Source organism: Dendrobium catenatum, unplaced genomic scaffold, assembly GCF_001605985.2.
Source record: "Dendrobium catenatum unplaced genomic scaffold, ASM160598v2 fragScaff_scaffold_146, whole genome shotgun sequence".
NCBI classification, from domain to species: domain Eukaryota; kingdom Viridiplantae; phylum Streptophyta; class Magnoliopsida; order Asparagales; family Orchidaceae; genus Dendrobium; species Dendrobium catenatum.
The window spans coordinates 489309-509816 of record NW_021318608.1 but is presented as its reverse complement, the minus strand read 5'-3'; the positions used below and the strand labels follow the sequence as shown (position 1 = coordinate 509816).

General features: G+C 35.0%; 1 protein-coding gene across 2 annotated transcripts in view; it reads right to left on the bottom strand.

The window, feature by feature from the left end:
• Positions 1-474: 474 nt before the first annotated feature.
• The window catches only part of LOC110114349, a 66334-nt gene continuing 46300 nt past the window's right edge, over positions 475-20508 (bottom strand). For both annotated transcript variants that reach the window (XM_020847200.2, XM_020847201.2), the window contains exons 3-6: positions 13935-14055; positions 2860-2919; positions 1789-2778; positions 475-1698 (exon numbers count right to left, since the gene is read on the bottom strand). In XM_020847200.2, the coding sequence (XP_020702859.1) occupies positions 775-1698; positions 1789-2778; positions 2860-2919; positions 13935-14055 (2095 nt within the window). In that variant the 3' untranslated portion in view covers positions 475-774. The remainder of the gene's footprint in view (positions 1699-1788; positions 2779-2859; positions 2920-13934; positions 14056-20508) is intronic.

The following is a 20508-nucleotide window of genomic DNA, read 5'->3' as shown; positions in this document are numbered from 1 at the left end:
ATTTATTATTTGTTTAACATATCATTTACTTATTTCATAATAATCTTTTAAGACCCTCCTAAATTAATTAAAACGGATCAAACCAAGTTGATTTTAGGTTTCCGGGTCAACCCGAACCCAACCCAGTCTACAAATAGGTCGAAATCCCTAACCTGAATCCGACCTGATTCGAGTTCGGGTTGAGCCGAACCCGAAATTTTTTGATCAGATTCGGGTCGAATTTTTGGGTCGGGTCAAATATTGACACCCCTACAATTGAGCAATGTAAAGGATTTTACTTTGGTACTCTACAGGGATTGTAGTTTTTGATATGATGATGCTTATCTAGTTGTTCTGTCTTTCCTCTTCATCTCTGGGATTTCTCTCAACGCTTTCAAGCTTTCCTGCATAACTCTTTGAACGAGTTTTAGGCTACCAAACTTCAACAAAACAAAGAAAACTTGAAAAAACTAGACTTAAATGCACATTTAAGTAAACTTTAAGGCATCATTTGGCTACTTAGACATAAATGCAAGTAGAGTTGAAGGAAGGAACCTGACTGAAACTAAACACTTCACTAAGTTTTTATAATTCAAGGACTGGAACTGTTGCCTTACGCAACAAATACATCTCGAAGAGATCAGATCCATAGTGAAGAAAGCACACAATTACTACTGCCAATATGCAAAGACCAGTTTACTGGTTACAGAGACAACAAAGGAGTGAAAGAATAAACCCACCCCCAACCTTTATCACATAATGATACAGAAATAATCACAGGATTTGAACTGAGTTTTAGCGCCTATGCCGCCTTCCATCAGCAGCATAAGGAGTTTGTCTCCTACTAAATTTATCTGCTTGAGGTCTCAAGGAATCTCTGCGACGACGAGATCCCAATGGAGGCTTACTAAACCGTACAAATTCATCTACAGGTCTTGTTTGCAGTGATCCACTTGCTGGGGCTTCAGAGGGAGGGCATGGCCCGAGCAAACCAGGCCGAGATCTTTGCTGCAAATCATGGCTTTGAGAAGGATGAAATGATAACGGTGCACATTTAGTTGCAATCGGAGGTGGCTCATCGGGAAGCTCAAGGTCGGGTGGGCACCATTCAGGCATGTCATCATCGTCATCATCCCAGAGGCTTTTACGTTCCAAACCAAATCCATGCCTTGGATTGTTACCCAAATCCTTTGTTTCCTTCAGGAAACTCGGCTGACAGGTTAACTGATAACGCTCAGTTGAAGGAGTCTTCTCAGAGATAAACCTTCCGAAGTTTTTGGGAAGGGAAAGTCCTTCATTGGAATTTAGTAAGTTGCTGGGAAAAGTTGAAAGCTTAGGCCTATGTTGCAAGGCCTCAAACGGCTTTGTGCTTGTTTCTATTGAAGTGGGATCACCTGCGCTCCAAGGTGCTTCAAATGAGAGTTTTTCATTTCGAGGCGGCGCATTGAGGAAATGAGTTTGCTGAGAGCATCCGGGAACAAATCTGCTAATGGGCGCTTCTTGTTCTCCACATGCAGAACTGAAGTCAAATTCTGGGAGATCATCATCATCTTCTTTTTCTTTTTCTTTTTCTTTTCCATCACTATTGGAACCCTCACAAGTTAGCTGAATTTGAGGAACAGAAGGCGCACTTGTCTCCAAAACATCATGGGGTCCTCTTGTTACTATCTGATGCATGATATGAATCTCATCTTGTAGCATCCCTCCATTAATAATAGCCTGAAAAGATATCATTGAGTTGGGAAGTTTTCAAGTAGGAGTTTAGCATGAGAAATTACATCAAGAGACCATTTCGATCGGACAACTGACCTTGGGTATGTTTTCATTTGACTGGGTGAGTCTATGCAGGAGCTCAAGCGGTAAAGGAGGCCGTTCAAGAAGAGCAGGTTGTGTTGCTTGAAAGCATGGATCAAGATTCTTTCCAGCACAGTTTGAATCACTCCCAGCACTGGAATGAATCTTCAGCTCCACTTGTGGCTGAAACTGAAAATTTGAGGAATTTACAGGGATTAAAGGCCTGGGTCCTGGAGCAGGACCAGAGCCAAAGTTTCCAAGGCTCTGTGAAACACTGCTTGAAAGAGAATTTCCCAGCATAACTGCAGGAGCAATTTGAGAAGGTAAAGCAAACTGTGTCCACGAGTTTGAAACCAGAACTGCTTCATCTTTTCCTGAATTCTGTGCTAGAGGAATAGTGTCAGCTGGCTTCCTATTCTCCTGCAACAAGTTCAAAGAAGGCCTCTCAGGAGTTTTCTGCTGAGCTGGTACTACCGGAAAACTGTATGGGATTGAAGAAGATATTGTTTGGACGGAACCACCTTGGAAAATGCTGGCATGGTGTAAATTGCTACTTGAAAGTGCAGATTTGTTTTCAGTAATCATAGATATTGTATTATCAGTCAGAGAAATGACTGTACTAGCCCCAGAAGCAGGCAGGTCCAAAGCTGCTTTTAGTTCTGTTTCAGTTGGCATAAGTTGCTTCTTTTCACATTCACGTGCTTCCATGGCAGGTGAGTTCATTCCTTGAATGGGTGTTCCAGTTGAATTGAGGGGCTGCTCTATGAGAGTTTTCTTCCCCGCTGTATCTTTAGAAACGTAGTTTGTGGATGATTGGCTTCTACGCCATACAACACAACCAATTAACGAATCCTGATCTTCTTCAACTGCTGCCATTCCTTTGAAAAAACCATACTTAGCGAGTATAGTAATTATGATGTCATTACGAGGGCATACATAAAGATCGAAGCCTGGAGCTATTTGTGCAAACCCAACCTTCTCAGATTCCGTATAACCCTTTGCAACCTGAAAGATTAAATGAAAAATATCAAAAAATAATGAGGAATCTTGAATATTCAAGAGGAACAGCATAACACAGTGCCATACCTCCCTCATGCCTGCCAGGTCACTTTTGCAAGATCCAACCTTCCAACAAAGGGATATTACCTAGAAACCATGAAGCCTATAACCTCTCAGCATAACAGGTTATCTAAGCAATGGAGGTCTAATTATAAAATATTTAACCAGTAAGTAGAACCATTTCTGGCAAAATATGATGACATACCAGCATGCTTTCTGCTCCCCATGTTTATATATGATAAATTTGCAGTGGTAATATTTTCACATGAATAAAAAAGTGCTTTCATTTATTTTGTAATGTTGAATTTGTACAGACCATGATAGTTAAGACTAGACCATACAATCGTGAAAGGTTTTGATTTAGATGGATCAATTTGATGGAGAACTGTCCTGTGGTAGAAGATTTTTCCTCCAACTCTATCCCTATATCCCTTAGGTAAAGCATTTGAATCAATAAAAAAGCTTTTCTTCTATATGAAAAGATATTCTTACATTCCGATTCTATTTCAATACCTCCTAAGAAAAATCTCGAATTAGATCCACAATGGACGGGTTGGTGTGAGCTTATCTATGCGGTTGTGCACTTTTCAAATATGAATCCATTTTCTGAAAGAGCCTAGCTTTCCTGCTTTGGTGAGTTGTTTGAGATCTTTTTAAAGTTATAATTTATATGATTCAATCAATTGCGCTAAGGGCCGCAATACCAATAGAACCAGAAAAGTATATCAAAAAGACAGTTCTTCTTACTATGTTTGTGATAGTTCTCTTCTTGACAAGGGCTTACTCAATTTCACTTTCACGAATAGTTTTCATCACAAATAATTTGAATAGAATGCTTAAAAATAGGTATGCATAATGCATGGAGCTACCACTAATGCGAGTATGAAAAGGAGTAAATTTGTCGGTGCATAAACAAAGTGACTAATTTAAACGAATAAAACTAGTGACCTTCGAAATACACGAAACTTAACCATTAATGAATGAGAGACTATCTAAAGTCTAATTCAGCCCAATTGGAACTGAATTAAGCAAGACTAAAATCTTAGGCTTTAGTCATGTCAAAATAAGACTAGCAGGATCCAAACAAGCATAAAAAAAGGAGGCTTGTGACATTAAGGTGGGTGAGCTTTGTGCGCGCTTTTCTCTAACGTGGCGGGGTAAAAATTAAGTACCCGTTTATGTGCCTCAGTGCTAGCGGGGAAAAATTGCACTTTCAAACAGGCACTCCTGAAGACTCATGCACGCCTTTCTCTGACATGGTGAGACCGAAGACTATGTCGCGGTATCGTTAGAAATCGAACACGCACGTCTTTCTCTAATGTGATGGGCAGGTTATGACTCCTGTAATTTTCCCTAAATGAGGGCTGGAGGGCTGCCAAAATTTTCAAAGAACAGAGGACCTAAAATTGAGCAATAAGGACAACAAGGAACCAAACTCATAATTACAGGGAACAAGACCTAACCTCTAAAACAACCCTATAATCTTGCAAAATAACAAAATTAATTGTGCAAGTGAAAATTAAATGAAAAGTGCAATGATATATTGCAACAATGATATATTTGCAATTAATAACATAAACCTAAATGAAATATCAAGGAGTCATTACATTGATTGGAATGCAAACATTAACAAGCGAGTTCACTATACAAGCTGTGAGTTATCTTCAAAGGACAACAAAAAATTTATAACATTCAACATAACTCATCGATAAGAAATAATTAACAAAGATTGTAGATAATATGGTGACTTGCTTGCATACAACAATGGAAGGCAAGATGAGTGTAATGTATGCCATGATTCATTCATGAACAAATGTAGAAGATGCACAATGGATACAATAGTTGTATATGTACTTTTCCCATGAGTGATGAAATTAAAATGGCATATCACGTTCCGTTAGTTAATTTATAGATAAGGGCCAAGGACCTACAGTGAGTACCAGTTCTTATGAGCATACGTAGTAGACTTGTGGTATGCGGAATGATTCACCTAAGGGTGCAAGCACAAACTCATGACGCCCATGGCAACCCGCATACAAACAAACTACAAGTAGTTTGTAGGGGATAAGCTCTCAATGCACATAAATGAAGAATAGTTAAATTGAAATAACTTGGAACATTCCAATCAAATCAATCTGCAAGTAAAAATCAATTGAAAAATATGATATGAAGCCTCCTATAAATGTTGAAGGTCTTCAAGCCAATTGGATGCTAATATCAACTAGCAGTGCTGTCAGGTTCGTTATGCATGTTGCAGATCACTTCTAAGGATGGTAAGGAATGTGCAATATACATATGGAAAATGCTACACCTGCACGCATGCAAGCAATGATAATAGGGAAGCAGTAATCATGGTGATATCCCTACAAACACATACAATGCAACATACAGTGAAACTCAGCCAACAATCAACATCGACCTACAACAAAACACACTAACGCCTACAAACGATGGCGAAGAATATGCAGCAGATGCAAGCTTCTATGAGCTACTACAAAAAGCTCGTCATGCAGAAAGCAGCAAAATGAGTTATAGCATCATGAATAATAACAAATGATCCATCATGCATTCAGTAGCCTACCTACGGGTAGAACTAGAAGATTTGTATTCAGTGTCACTTGTCCGCAAACGACAGCGAAAGGTTTGCAGTATATGCAGCAACCTTGCCTACAAATAACGAAAGTGAACGTACTGCAAGTGTGCATTTACTATAGCCAAAAGAAATAAGCTCGTAATAAATTGATGTAAGCAAGCCCTCCCCCTTGCTTTGGGTTATTCGGTTCCTGCATAGCTTTCCCGATTCCCTTGGCATTTGCTGACTTGAGTTGCTAGCTGCTGAGTTCTTGTTGCTCATTTGGTTGCCCGGGTTCATTTCCCCTGTTTTTACCTCTTTGTTTCCTCTGCCTATCCCGGTTCTTTCCCCCTGGCGTTGTTCGTTCGTTGGTTGTGTCCCGCGTGCCTCTTCGTGAGTTGCTCCAACCGGGTGTATTTTTGGTCTTTTGCCTCCCTCTGTTTTATTGGTTTGATTAAGCGGCTATTTGGATGTTTGGCTCCCTTTCTTCTCTTATAAATAGGGGTTGTTTTGTGACATTTAGAGAAGATTATGGTTATTTTTTTGAGTTAAAAACCTGAGGGTTTCTTCTTGGATAGCTTGCAAGCTATATCCACTTTCTCTTCTCCTCCATTTGGCTTCATCTTGGGCTTCTTATCTATTTATTCTCTCCGCAAGTGTCCACCCTATTTGTATATTTCTTCTCAAACTTTTAAAAATATTTAGTTGTAAGCATCAATTAAAAAGCGGTCGAGGTGTCCAAACAGAGGCGCGACTCAATTCGAGGCTCTAACCCAGCGCTTTGAAGCTTAAGCCTCAATGTATTTGACGAGGTGTGTGATTTTTTTCGATGAGGCGTGCGATTTTTTTCAGCGAGGCGTAACGCCTCGAGGCAGCGTGAGGCGACGCCTCATTTTAGGATTCGACGGAGCTTACAGAGAAGAACAAATTCCTTATCTTTCAAGCGCGCTGCTTCAACTTCGTCCCTTTTGAGAGCTGCTTCGTGTTCGACCACAAGTGAGTTCTTCGATCCGGCAGAAGTGCTCGCGGACGACCTTTCTTCCTGTTCGACGCTGGTTTGGATTCGTCACGCTTCGTGTGAAGTCGGAGCTCGAACTGAAGATAACACTACATGTTCGACCACTGTTTAAGCTTTACCTGCTTTCGCTTTCGTGTACTTTGGCTTCGACAACTGCAGGTAATGGGCTTTCTTCCTTTGCTCAAGGAGTTTAAAACAACAAGAATTAGTTTTATGCTTCTCTTCTAAAGGCTAATATTCAGCGTCTTAAAAGCATTGCATGTCTCGCCACCATTAATCAATAAAACCACTAACTGAATAATATCAATATCAATTGTCTTTTTTTTGTTGTTGGAAAAATTTCATATTAATTAAATATACATAAAATATTGATAAAAATTAATCAAAGTGAAGCTCAAATTTTTATATCTATTTTAAAATTTATAGAATATTAATAATTTATATATTACTATTTTTAATATATGCCAAAGAACTTTAATATCATCATGATTAAAATTCTTATCAAGATATTCTGGTAATTTTTTTACATATCTTATTATTTATTTTATGTTAATTGAATCAAATTGTTCTTTAGTCTTATATCTATAAGTCTATTTAACATTGACATTATAACTCTCTTTTAATTTAAATTTTGTTTTACCTTAATATTCTAATTAATATTGATTAATATTTTGTCATTATTTATAATTTTAAATTACCTTATTTTTATCGTTTTGAGGCTTACGCCTCGATCCGCCTCGAGGTTTACGACTCGCCTCGCTTAGACAAAACGCCTCGATTCCCGATTTCGCCTTTTAAAACCTTGGTTGTAAGTTGGTTGTGTTGTGTTATAGTTTATTACAAGTTGAAAAGTTGTATTGTGTTTTTTAAGAAAGTATTGCTCGTTTGAGTTGTCTTTTTTTAAGTTATATTAAGGAAAGTCTTGTTTGTGTGTCACCTTAGCAGGATTTTGTCTATTATTGTGTTATTTTTTGTTATTTTGAAAGGAAGATGATATATGTTTGCAATCTTAGCTTTTCCTAAATTTTTTATTGAATCACAAATGCAGACATACACAAGCATTTGCAAGAAACTTGTCAGTGCATGACAGTCCACCTGCATAAAGCAACAAATGATCTGTAGAGTAGCGCCACGCCACCGGATCCACAACATTCGTGCAATTTGACAAAAGGCATTCACCGGCTCTTCAAGGAAGTTAGTGTATCTTTCAAACGATCACCACTTGCCAACAAGAATTTAGTGTTGCACGACAACCCATCTACGCCATCGGATCTACAACATGTATACAAGCCGACAGAAGGCGTCTACCAATTCCAATACATAACACATCAGCAAAGACAACGTGCAAAAGATGAAATTCAATTCGCAATGCCACGCCACCAGATCTGCAACATGCATACAAGCAGAAAAAATGAGTCTATCAATTCCAATACATAATACATCAGCAAAGACAACATGCGGAAGATGAAATAGATGAACCGCATTGCTAATGCATGACAACTGAAGTCCAACGTGCATGCTAAATACGCCACCGGATTTGCAACACTCGTACAAGCAGACATAAGGCATTTATAAGCTCCCAAATAGAACGTTGTGCACACTCGAAGGACAATGCATGGCTGATTGATGTCAAATATGTAAAAATGCCCTCCTGCATGTATTGCAACATGCATAACTTATTATGTGAACATGCAAACACTCATGCAAATGCGTATACATATGCATCCACGACATACATATCCGTCATATATGTATGATAATCATATAACTGTGTCATACAAATTGTATGCAAAATCATATACCTGTATGGGCCCCGCCAAGCGTGTTATGGGTATACACATAACGCATGAGGATGTTGTGAATGTTAAATGATAAATTTAAGTTCGAGTTTGATCCTTCTATGCGACTAGAGAGAAATCGACACGGCTCGAACTATCAAACAAATATAAGGTCACGGCGTTGACCGAGATATTTATTTTATACATTCATATTAGGCCTTGAAGGCCTACAATAAAAAAAATCATTAACAAAGGCACAAAGCCTACAACGAATCCGATCCTTTGTCGACAAATAGACATAGTCGACAAGGTTCAACCGAGAAAATGAAATTGTCCATGAAAAACCTTGATGATGGTCGTGTTGACAGAAAACCTCAATAGAATGGACCTCAAATATTTAAAAAATGACTCCTAAAAGCTCATAAAATATTCAAAATTCCAAAAAAATTCAAAAAACTAAAATATTTAAAATTGAAATTAATCATCAAACACTTAAAGTAAAATACTTCCACCATCCGCAACAATTTACTGAGGTGAACAAATTTGAAAATTACTTCAACTCATAAAGAACTAATGTTTGGTCAAGAATATTACTATGAGTCATTCTCAGATAGTCTCTTGCCACTAAGGACGTGGCATGTGTCATCTAACAGGTGGTTTCGCTGTCAAATGGCACCACAGGTAAAAGGTTATGACCGGAACCCTCTAAACTGGGTTGTTCTGCAACCAAATAACACAACTAAATTACGATCATGGTTAGAGCCCGTATGCTCCCCAATAGAATCAAATTCTTGAGATATGAATCAATAGGATATAATTGATAGGGCAAAAAGTCCTCCGTTAGTTAAGGTGGATTCAAATTTGTCCCCTTAGACAAAATATTCACCCCATGTCTACAAGATACTCTTGAACGAAGCAACCCATGGCTCCCAACAAGGATCTTTCTATCAAGTTGGGTCGACTACCTCCTCTAACTAAGTAGACTAGGGACCATAATGAACCGGGATGACGAAACCATGAGATCTTGATCGGGTCCATCATCACTTCCCCCACCATCCACTTTAAGTGCAAGATGGCGAATTTCTAATTTTAAATATCAAATGTTTAAATGCCCAAAACTATGCTACTACTATGTGTCAAATACTATGTATTTATTTGATGACTAGCCTTAATCAAAAGTTTTCTCCTACTATCGGGAGGGATAATTAACTATAAGGGCTTGCGCCTATAGGAAACCTGAACTCATATCATAAAATTCTCATAAAATGAGGGTGAAATCTTTGGGCGATGTCTTATTCACAACCTAATATGCCTTCTAAAAATTTGCCTCAGAACTTAATCATTAAAACTCTCCTCGACGACCCAAAAGAAAGGAAGAAAAGGGATCCACGGAGAGGCCAGAGAGCGAATTTTCGGATCCCACAATATATAAAAGCTCAAAAATAGGAAAGATATAAAGGGGCCTATTAGGAGCATTGTTTAAAATTGTATAATATGAGGCTCGCCTCAGCATAATTCTAGTGAAAAATGCCTTGATGCTTATGCCTTAAGCTTTCTTTATGAGGCTCACCATGAGACGCACCTCGCCTTGCTAGCGTGAGGCATATGCCTCACCCTAGTTATATATTTTTTTATTAAAAGTTACCTAAATCCTAAACCAAAGTCCAAAGCAAATCACGCCTTCATGCATCCTTGAGCCATAACAACTTCCCCTCGACTGCCCCGATCGCCAACCCACCGCCTTCGCCGTAGCCACCACCGTAATAGCCACTGTTGTGGATCAATTAAAAAATGAACACCACCTCCTCCACTAAAAATTTTGAAAAATTAATCTCATCTTTATGTTGATGACAAAAATTTATGAAAGATAAATATGATTGAAATAAATGAATCATAAGAAGATTGGGAGGCATTGGACTCTATAGGATGAGACCATTGAGAGACCAATTTGTTATGACGACGAATCAAATAAAAACCTCTTCAGTGATGGCAGTGTAGATGATTTCTGAGTTATTGCCAATTATTTCAATTTTCTTTAGGAATTAAATGTGGATGAGTAAGAAACTGAGAACAAAATTTAGAGTTAAACTTGATGTTACATATAATATTATTATGTAATTCTTATATTTAATATTATTTTTCTCTTGTAATATTTGAATTTCAATTTTATTTCACGCAATGTATCACTTGTCACTTTGCATCTTATGCATTTTTTTTATTTTATATGTATGTCAATTTATTACATCATAGTTCAATAGAAAATTAATATTTCATCTTTTAAAATATTATTTAGATATTATAGAAAAAATCAGTTTTGACATTTATTTTCACTTTAAGCATTTTTTTAATTTTGAGGCTTATGCCTCGCCTCACGAACTAATAATGCCTCAATACCAAATTGCACAATTTTAAACCACTTGGTAAGGAGTAAGTAATATGCGACGCAAAGAATTTAGCTTTTAATAATTATACAATATATTAGATACTAAGAAGGGCGAAAAAAAAAAGAAAGAAATAGATACTAAGAAGGGCGAAAGGTATATAAGTTAGCCAAATAAAGATATTAGAGAAGGATTTAGTTCAAGTGAAGTGCATTAAGGATGACCATCAAAAAATATTTCTATAACAAGAAGATATTCATTAAGTTTTCAATAAAAATTGTGAGAATATGATTAACTTTAATGACCATAGTACCCTAAATAAAAATAAATTTTTTTTATTTTTATCATCATCTTAGCAAAACCAAAGTTAGAGAGGACTCTAAAACAATGAAGTGTTAAAAGGCTATTGGACCTGATGATATTCCAATGAATGAGTGGAAATGCTCAGGAGAGAAGGAATTGTTTTCTTATGAAACTTGTAAATATTATTTTGAAGACTAAAAAAAATATATGGGTAGAAAAAGAGTGTGTTGATTCCTATTTTTAAGAATAAAAATGATGCACAAGAGTGTGTGAATTATAGAGAAATTAAGTTAATGTGTCATAAATTAAAAATAAGGGAGAGTTATTGAGCATAAATTACAATGTGATATTAATGCTTATCAAAATCAATTTGGATTCATGCCACGTAGGTATACTATAGAAGCTACACATTTATTAAGAGGTTTGATGGAGAAGTATAAAGAGAATGAGGAGGATCTACATATGATATTTATTGATTTAGAGAAAGTAAAAGATAAAGTTCCAGGAGAAGTGCTTTGGAGAGTTCTAGAAAAGAAATGAGTTAATAAAGCTTATATTCAAGTCATTAAGGATATATATGCAAAAGTTATTAATTGTGTTCAAACACAAGGAGATTTAACCAAGTATTTTCCTATTTCAATTGGATTACATTAAGAATCAACTTTAAATCCATACCTTTTTGCTTTAGTCATGGATCTTCTTACTAGACATTTGTAAGAGAATGTGCTATAGTGTATGTTTTTTGCTGATGATATTCTTCTTGTTGACAAAACTGGAGAGTGAGTTGAAATAAAACTTGAATTATGGAGGTCAACCTTAGAGTCTAAAGATTTTCGTTTGAGTAGATCTAAAACAAAATACATGGAGTATAATTTTAGTACTAATAGATATAGTGGGGGGATTGTGACTTTGGGCAATCAAATCTATAAAAAGAGTACACGTTTTAGAAATCCCAAGTCTATCATTCAAAGTGATGGTGAAATAAATGGGAATATAATTAGTAGAATTCAAGTTGTATGATTGAAGTGGAGAAATGTATCAGGCATGTTGTGTGACAGAAAAGTACCCCTCAAACTTAAGAGAAAATTCTATAAAATGGTGCTGAGACCTGCAATGCTTTCGGGAACAAATTGTTGGCTATTAAAAGAGAAGTATAAAAATAAGTTTGTGTTGTAGAGGTGAGGATGGTCAAATGGATGAGTGGCTTCACTCTTAGAGATGAAATGCAAAACATATATATAAGTGAAATGGTTGGAGTAGCTCCAATGGAAATAAGATTATAGAGAGTCTCCTTAGATGGTTTGGTAGCATAAAACGTCGGCCTTCCGATGACCCGATTAGAAGAATAAATGTATTAGATTTGACCAATGTTAAGAAAGGTAGAGGTATACCTAAAAAGATTTTGTTAGAAAATATAGAAATGATGTTTTTAATTAGATTTAAATGAGAATTTGACTCTTAACATGGAACAATTATTAGGTCCTCCGACCAGACGTAGAGGAACGTCCGGTCGGCACTAAAATCCCGCCAAAAAACTCGGTATTTGCTCGGTATTGCTAGGTACTATTTGGTAATAACGAGGAATACCGCTCTGTGAAAACCAATACCGAGTGATACTGAGCTATACCGAGCAATACCGAGTTAGAAAAAAAAAATACCTAGAAAAAACTCGGTATTTTTTTGTATAACTCGGTATTGCTCGGTATAGCTCAGTATAACTCGGTATTGGGTCTTCACATGATGGTATTCCTCGTTATTGTTTGGTATTGCTTGGTATTTACTCTGTATTTCTCGTTTTTTGGCACGATTTTAGCTCCGACTGAACGTAGCTCTACGTCCAGTCGGAGGACCTAATAATTGTTCCTTAACATGACACAATGGAGAAAAATGATTAGCCAACCCTGCGTAATGGAATAAAAGCTTGATGTTGTTGTTGCATTTATATACACATTTTTATATATGTGTGATTATAAAATATTAAATAAAATAATATTTATATTTAAAACCAATCATCAGCCAACTTAATCTGAACCAAGCCCAGCTCAAAATCCCCACACAAATCAAAAATATTGAAGCTAAAATTTCAACCCTGCTAAAAAGGTTTTAGATTGACAATTAGGAGAATGGTTCTTAGGTCTATTAGCAATATTAAGATGTTAATGAAGAAAGATTGAAAATTCTGTGAACATTTTGAAGATAATTACACTAATTTTACCATATTGTTATTTCATCCTGCTAAGTATTATTCAATTAGTTGTCAGTATCGCAGAATGCAAAAATGTAACATGGTGCCTAGTTACACTTTTTTGAGTTGAACATATTATCCAGACCTTGCATAACCATACTTGTTATTGAGATACATTTGATGCATATTGTAATATCCCGTGGTCTTAGTGGCCTCATACCTATTATTAACTTCAACGAATGATTACTGCCACTAAATTGAGCTGAATATAATTAGTTTGAGACAACAACATCAAAGTTGAAGCCAAAGTTTGATAAAAATTACCTTCTTGTTCAACGCTTTTATTAGTATTAATCAGTTACTTCCAAAAATGATTGTGTTGTCGTGAGAATATCTTGGGAATAATATTTTATTGAAAAAGCAAATTTAGATTCCTTCAAAGGTAGATGATGCGGAGAGAAATATGTATACCAATTTAGTAAAAATGAAATCTCAACTACAGAAGCTCTTGCCTCACTACGATATCTTTGCAAAGTCTCTGTATAGTTTACATCCTGGTTAGTTGTTTCTTGTATTAGGTTCTACAATAGGTTACAACGTCATACTAAGGTCGGCAACATGGTAAGCTTATATTGTAGCACAATGTCAACATGGTTTAATTCATGAACTCTAAATTTTGTTTTAAAAAACATGAGGGGATGAAAGGAATTTGTAAGGCTGTATTCAGTCAGCATAGAAATAATTCTAATCAATTTCATCTGATGCTTACCAAAAACACCATGAAACTCGCAACTATCATTATTAGAGAATTCAGATAAATCAACCGCATATGCATTCCAAAAGTATTATTGGTGAAGCATCTTACCATCAATGCTCGGTTCCTAGAACGAGGAAGCTCCTGAATAAATTTTTCAAATGCTGGCAATCGTACTTTTCCTTTAATTTCTAGATGGGCAGGCCAATTGATATCTTGAACTTTCTCACCACTGTAAATAAACAAAGATGTGAATAAACTCGCGAATGAGTTTGCCAGTCTATTTTATGAATTTATGACTTAGAAAATATATAAAGATGAGAAATGACCGTTCTAGTTGCAGTTTCATTACATTACATTGAACGCTATAGAAAGAACACTGCTATTACAATAATGGGAGCCAGAAATTGAAGAGGTCTGACATCAGGTTAGAGTTTTCTTATAAGCTTATCTTTTGTATTCTTGAAGCTAAATGAAAGAGGCTGAAAAATAATTGGTCTGCAGTTACATATTAAAGCCATCAACAAGCTTTCTGTATTCAAAGTTAGATAAATCACTATATCCGACAAGTAATATAATAAATCATGAGTGGTGACATCCCCCACCCGCTTATAGTAGTATAACCTTTTGCTGTTCATATCTAAAACAATGGATGGTTGGGTAAAGCAGCCGGTGCAACTTATTCTAGAAGAAAGAATAATTGGTACTCTACTCCAGACTTGATTGTTATGATCATATTACAGTGTAGTGCCAATGGCTAAACAAAATAGTTAGAAAACCATATAGCATGGCTTTGAATAAATGATAACTTTATAAAACAGAATTCTTCTGTTCTTGTCATCGATGTAGAAAAGTTAAAGTTATGGAATGACAAGCAGCACACGCCATTCTGGTATAGTATTCATCAAGGAATTTATTTATTTCAGGGATAAAGGAAATCTGCCAATTTTGGATCTTTTTATGATTTTAAAATGGGTTGTCAAGGCATGTAAAAAACCACTACTGTTTACTGAAATCCTAATTTTCTCTCAAATTTGTATGTGTTAGTTGGATGTATATTCTATGAGTGATGTAAGTGTTGAATGACAACTTTTGAGAAAGCCTTCTCCTTGTATCCGTACGAAGCTTGGAATTCTATTTACGTAGAATCTCCAACCCACCGATAACTTATGATTGTTTGCATTTTAGTTGAACTGTTAGGAGACATAACTTACACCTATTGCTTCTTTTAGATTGTTAATTTACTGTAGTCAAAATTGATGCTTTATATCATTTGTTTCTTGTTTTAAGTGATTTATTATTGGCTCCAATTCTGGCACTATATCAAGAGATCCTGAAACCTATTTTCACTGAATTTTACACTATAGTTAGATTCGGCACTTTGTTGATCTTCAACTAGGCGCCGAAGAAATTTAAGATTTACTAAAATTGGTATTTGTGACGTTTGTTAGAGTATCAGTTGCAGGATTTACTTTCTATTTGTCAAATATGAGACATGTAAAAATGCATATTGCTTGCTAAAATTCTAGTTTTCCTCTCAAATTTGTGTGTGATGGTTAAATGTGAATTCTTCATATGTGTTGCTGTGTTTATTGACATAGTGTTGTTAAAAGCATTTTCTTTAGGAATCTAGTGAAACGAAGCACCAATCATAAGCATCCTTATTCTATAATAAAAACATCAAAAGTCTACCACACAAAAATTTATTCCCAATTTGCACAGATCTCAAAAAGTTATATGAAAAGTTTTTATAAAATTCTATATGCATTTATAATATATATAGATATGTGTGTATATGTGTATGTGTGCATGGATATGAGCAGCAGTTATTGGCTAAAGTGTTGGAGGCTACAAGGGGTTCTTGACTCTAGATAAAAGTTATATTGGAGTTGTCCAATCTTTTTCAAAGGATCATTTGATAAATGCTATGTTGAGCAAGTCTGACATTATCCGCAATTATTATTGGCTGATGAGTCATGTAATGACCATATGAATTATAAATGTACCAAAACCTAGATAACCATTATAGAATACTTCTAAAACAATGACAATAAGAATGAGAATAGAAATATGAAAGTAAAATTAATATGTTGATGCTAGCATATGATTAACATAATGCGTTAAGTGGTTGAATACTTAGTAGCAAAATTTAATTCCTTTATAGACATTCATGCTTATTATTTATGACTCTGTCCTTTACTTGTTCAATTGTTAGAACATATATTGTTTAGATGCTCATTGCACTAAGCTAGTTATATACATGATTATTAATACTCATGTCAGTATAAATGGTCAACATACATATTTTTTCTATGAATTTTGAACTATACATTAAAATTGTTTATACTAATGAGCTTTATGGCTCAACGAAAATTATTATGGTTATTGTTTCAAGGGAAAAAAACATATCATGCCATATTAAGGTGATCAAGTTTATTCTTCATCTTAAGGCCTATTTGGGATCATTTATGTTTTTTTTTTTATTTAAAAAAATTTTCACTTGATATTTTTAAGTGCCCTTTATTTTTAAAAATAAATTAATTTATTTTTAAAATTAAGAAAAATATCAAAACAGTCCATTAACTATTTGTGAGCTCAAATTTTAATCCCAGACAATAGAAAAGTCAGATTTAGTCCATAGGTTCCTTAAATAGGAGCCAAAATACTCCTTCAATAAAAGGTGACAAAAATTGAAGCTAAAGTTAATGGATAAAATTAAAAATCAGGATATTTTAATAATACGCATCTTGAAAATATTACAAATCTAATTTTTCTATTTAACTTATTTTCTCATGTACGACAACCAACTTCACATGCAACATGAGAGAATTGAGATCTTACAAGTTGTGTTGTTGATCATGTGAATAGGAAATTAAATTTTATAAAAAAATTCAAGAAAAAAGACGTATATTCCTAAAATACTCTTATTTAAAACAAAGGTATTAAGCATAAGAAAAATAGGGTTACGTAAAATCATACATTGCATTGGAAAGAATGCTTATAAATTAAAAATTCTTTCAGATTTAATCCAATCATCAATGTCTTTTTTGACTTTATTATAGTAAACAATTATCAATGCACTAAATTATTCTCTTTCTATCTCCCATGAATTGGCATCCAATACTTTAACTAGATAGTTCTACTTATATTATTCCAAAAGGTAACCTGGAAAATGAGATTATGTCCACCAATGATAGTGGAAATCAATGGAATCTCGTGCATTAGTGAGATATAAAAAACCTACTAATAATCACTCATAAATAACTTTATAATAAACTTAAAAATTATGCTTAGATCTGATTGGCAAATATCAACTTTTTTTTTTTACCTAAATCACTAAGAGTTTTGAGTTTTGCATGTTGCTTTCTTTAAATTGTTCTTTTTTTGTAGCCTAAATTGATGCAGTTGAATCCTTTGTTTCCTTTCTTGTGATTCCTTGTCAGCTCTGATTTTGTCATTGTAGCAAATAATGTTCTAATTTTTTGCAATGTACCAAGATTTGGGACTTTGCTTAACTTTCAATCTAGTCAAGTAATTTTTGGTATAATATCTATTATAGAATTTTCTTTTAGGATATAAGAAAACTTCTGATGAATATGAGAAGGGATGGGTAAGACAACAAGTCGGCTACATGGATTTTTTTTTTTTCCATTTTGTCATATTAAGAGTCGCTTCTCATTTAAATCTAATAAAAAAAATCATTTCTAATACTTTATAACCAAGTCATTTTATGCCTACCTCTACATTTCTTATCGGTCAAATTTAATACATCTACTCTCTTAACCGAGTCATCAGAAGGCCGGCATGTAATGTCACCAAACAATCCAAGGCAACTCTCTCTAATCTTATCTGCCAATGGAGGAACCCCACCTTTTTCATGCATATACTCGTTTCACATCTATCTCTAAGAGTAAAGCCACTCATCCACTGGAGCATCCTCATCTATGCAACACTCAATTTTATGCTTCTTTTTTAATAGCCAACAATTTTTGTCATAAAGCATTGCAGGTCTTACCACCATCTTGTAGAATTTTCCAATAAGTTTGAGTACTTTTCTATCACACAATAGGCTTAATACATTCCTCCACTTCAACCATCCAAGTTGAATACTACTAATAATATCTCTATCCATTTCACCATCACTTTAAACAATAGATCCGATAAATCTAAAATATGTACTTTTTTTAATGACTAGATCACCCAAAGTCACAATCCCCCACTAAATCTATTACTACTAAAATTACACTCCATGTATTCTGGTTTAGATCTACTCAAACGAAAACCTTTAGACTCTAAGGTCGACCTTCATAATTCAAATTTTCCTTCAACTTCCACTCTAGTCTTATCAACAAGAAGAATATCACTAGCAAAAAGCATACACCTGGGTATATCCTCTTACAATGGTCTAGTAAGAACATCCATAACTAAAGCAAAAAGATGTGACCTTAAAGTTGATCCTTGATGAAATCCAACCAAAATAGGAAAATACTTGGTCAAACCACCATGTGTTTGAACACAAGTAACAATTCTTAATGACTTGAATATAAGCATTATTAACTCATTTATTTTCTAGATCTCTCCATAGTACTTTTCTTGAAACTTTATCATAAGCTTTCTCTAAATCAATAAATATCATATGCAAATCCTCCTTATTCTCTCTATATTTCCCCATCAAACCTATTAATAAACGTAAAGCTTCCATAGTAGACCTACTCAGCATGAATTCAAATTGATTTTGAGAAACATTAGTATCACGTCATAACCTATGCTTAGCAACTCTATCATATAGTTTTAATGTATGACACATCAACTTAATTCATCTATAATTCGCACACTCATGTGCATTACATTTATTCTTAAAAATATGAACCAATGCACTCCTCCACTCATTTGGCATCTTTTAGTCTTTGAAATAATATTAAAAAAGTTTAGTAAGCCAAAAAATCACTTCATCTCCTAAACTTATAAATAATCTATTGTTGAAATTTCAAGAACTTGAAATTTTTTTGAGTTGGTTGAATGTTAATTGTTGAGTTGAGTATTGCCGGACAACTTTAGGGAAAACCATCCTTGTATACCAGTGAGAGCCTGGATCTTCTATTTAGTGATTTCCTTTTCTTTTTATTTTTCATCTAACTAACATGTGACTACATTGTGATTGAATTTGATCGAATCTATTACAACTTAGATTTTGTAATTATTTAGTGATTTGACAGTTTTCCTCCTAAATACAGTTAATCAAATCATGTTCTTATATTTTTGAACAGTTCGTACTGTACGATGTTAGTTCGTATAGATGACTAACAGTGTACGAAATTGGGTTCGTACCAGTTCGTCCCAAACGAATTCATTCGTTTTTGAACTATTCATAAAGTACGATATGAATTCATACAGATGACTGACAGAGTACGAAATTGGGTTTGTTCACGATCGTACCAAACGAAGTGTGATTTGTATTAACTGTTCGTACCGTACGAAGTAAAGTCGTACGGACAACTAACAATGTACGAAATAAGGTTCGTACCATATCGTACCAGACGAACACATTCAATTTTGAAATGTTCGTACAGACAACTGACAGTGTACGAAATTAGGTTCGTACCAGGATATTTTGAATTGTTCGTACAAATGATTCAAGATCATACTGCACGATCAAAAGTCAGTTCACTTGTAATTTTTAGTTTTTGAACGATTTTTCTTGTATTTTCTATATAAGAAGTCCTAAAAACTAACATTTAAGACCTTTGCTACAAATTTCTCTTAAGAGTGTCCACTGAGTGCGAGTGTTTGGGAGAGATTGTGAGAGTGAAGTGTGAGAGATCTAATGAAGGGGAGTTGTGAGGGATTCACAAGGTTGCCCAAAGCAAGAATCTCTGTCTTCTTCAAATTTATGTTCATCTCCTCTGGAAACTTTTGAGAGAAGATTTTCAACAGTGTCAAGGTTCTATGCCTTCACTAGGAGTGTGAAAAAGAACAAAGGTTCTCTGCCTTCACAAGGAGGGTGAAAAAGGATGACGATTCTCTGTCTTCACCAAGAGTGTGAAAAAGGATGACGGTTTTATGCCTTCATGATGTAGACAAAGGGGAGGTCGACCCATGTCCAAAATAAATCAATTTTGGTTTCCCCGAGTTTACAAGCTCAATCAATTTGAGCTGAAATTTTAGCTCATTTATGAGCTGGTCTTTAGTTCACTTATTGAACTAAGGGTTAGCTCATTATTAGCTAACATTTTAGTTCATATTTATCTTTTATTAAATGTACTTTTATGCTTTTTATGTTTTTCATTATAGTAGTCTCTTGGAATTCCAAACCGGCTTTTGGAAATCCAAGATTTGTTTTTTCCCATGCGTGGCTCCTTGGCTTCTACCATGGGGTAATGTTTTTTGTGCTTTTGCCCCTTGGATTTATGGCCGGCTGCTGGTTTTCCGAGCCTGGGTGGTCTCCCGTGGCTGTGGCGCCTTGGTTCCGGGCAGTCTCCTTGGCTCCCGTGGTTGCCCCTTCGGTTCCTTGGCTTGAGCTGTTTTTCTATGAAAAGCATTTAGGATTTTAATGATTGTGATGTTTAGGTTCTTGTGAAAATTAATGTTTGTGTCCTTTTGTATTCCCCTTTCATACCTATAAATATGAGGGGTTATGTATTGTTTGAAATAGTGAATGATATGTTATTTTTTGAAATGTAAACCT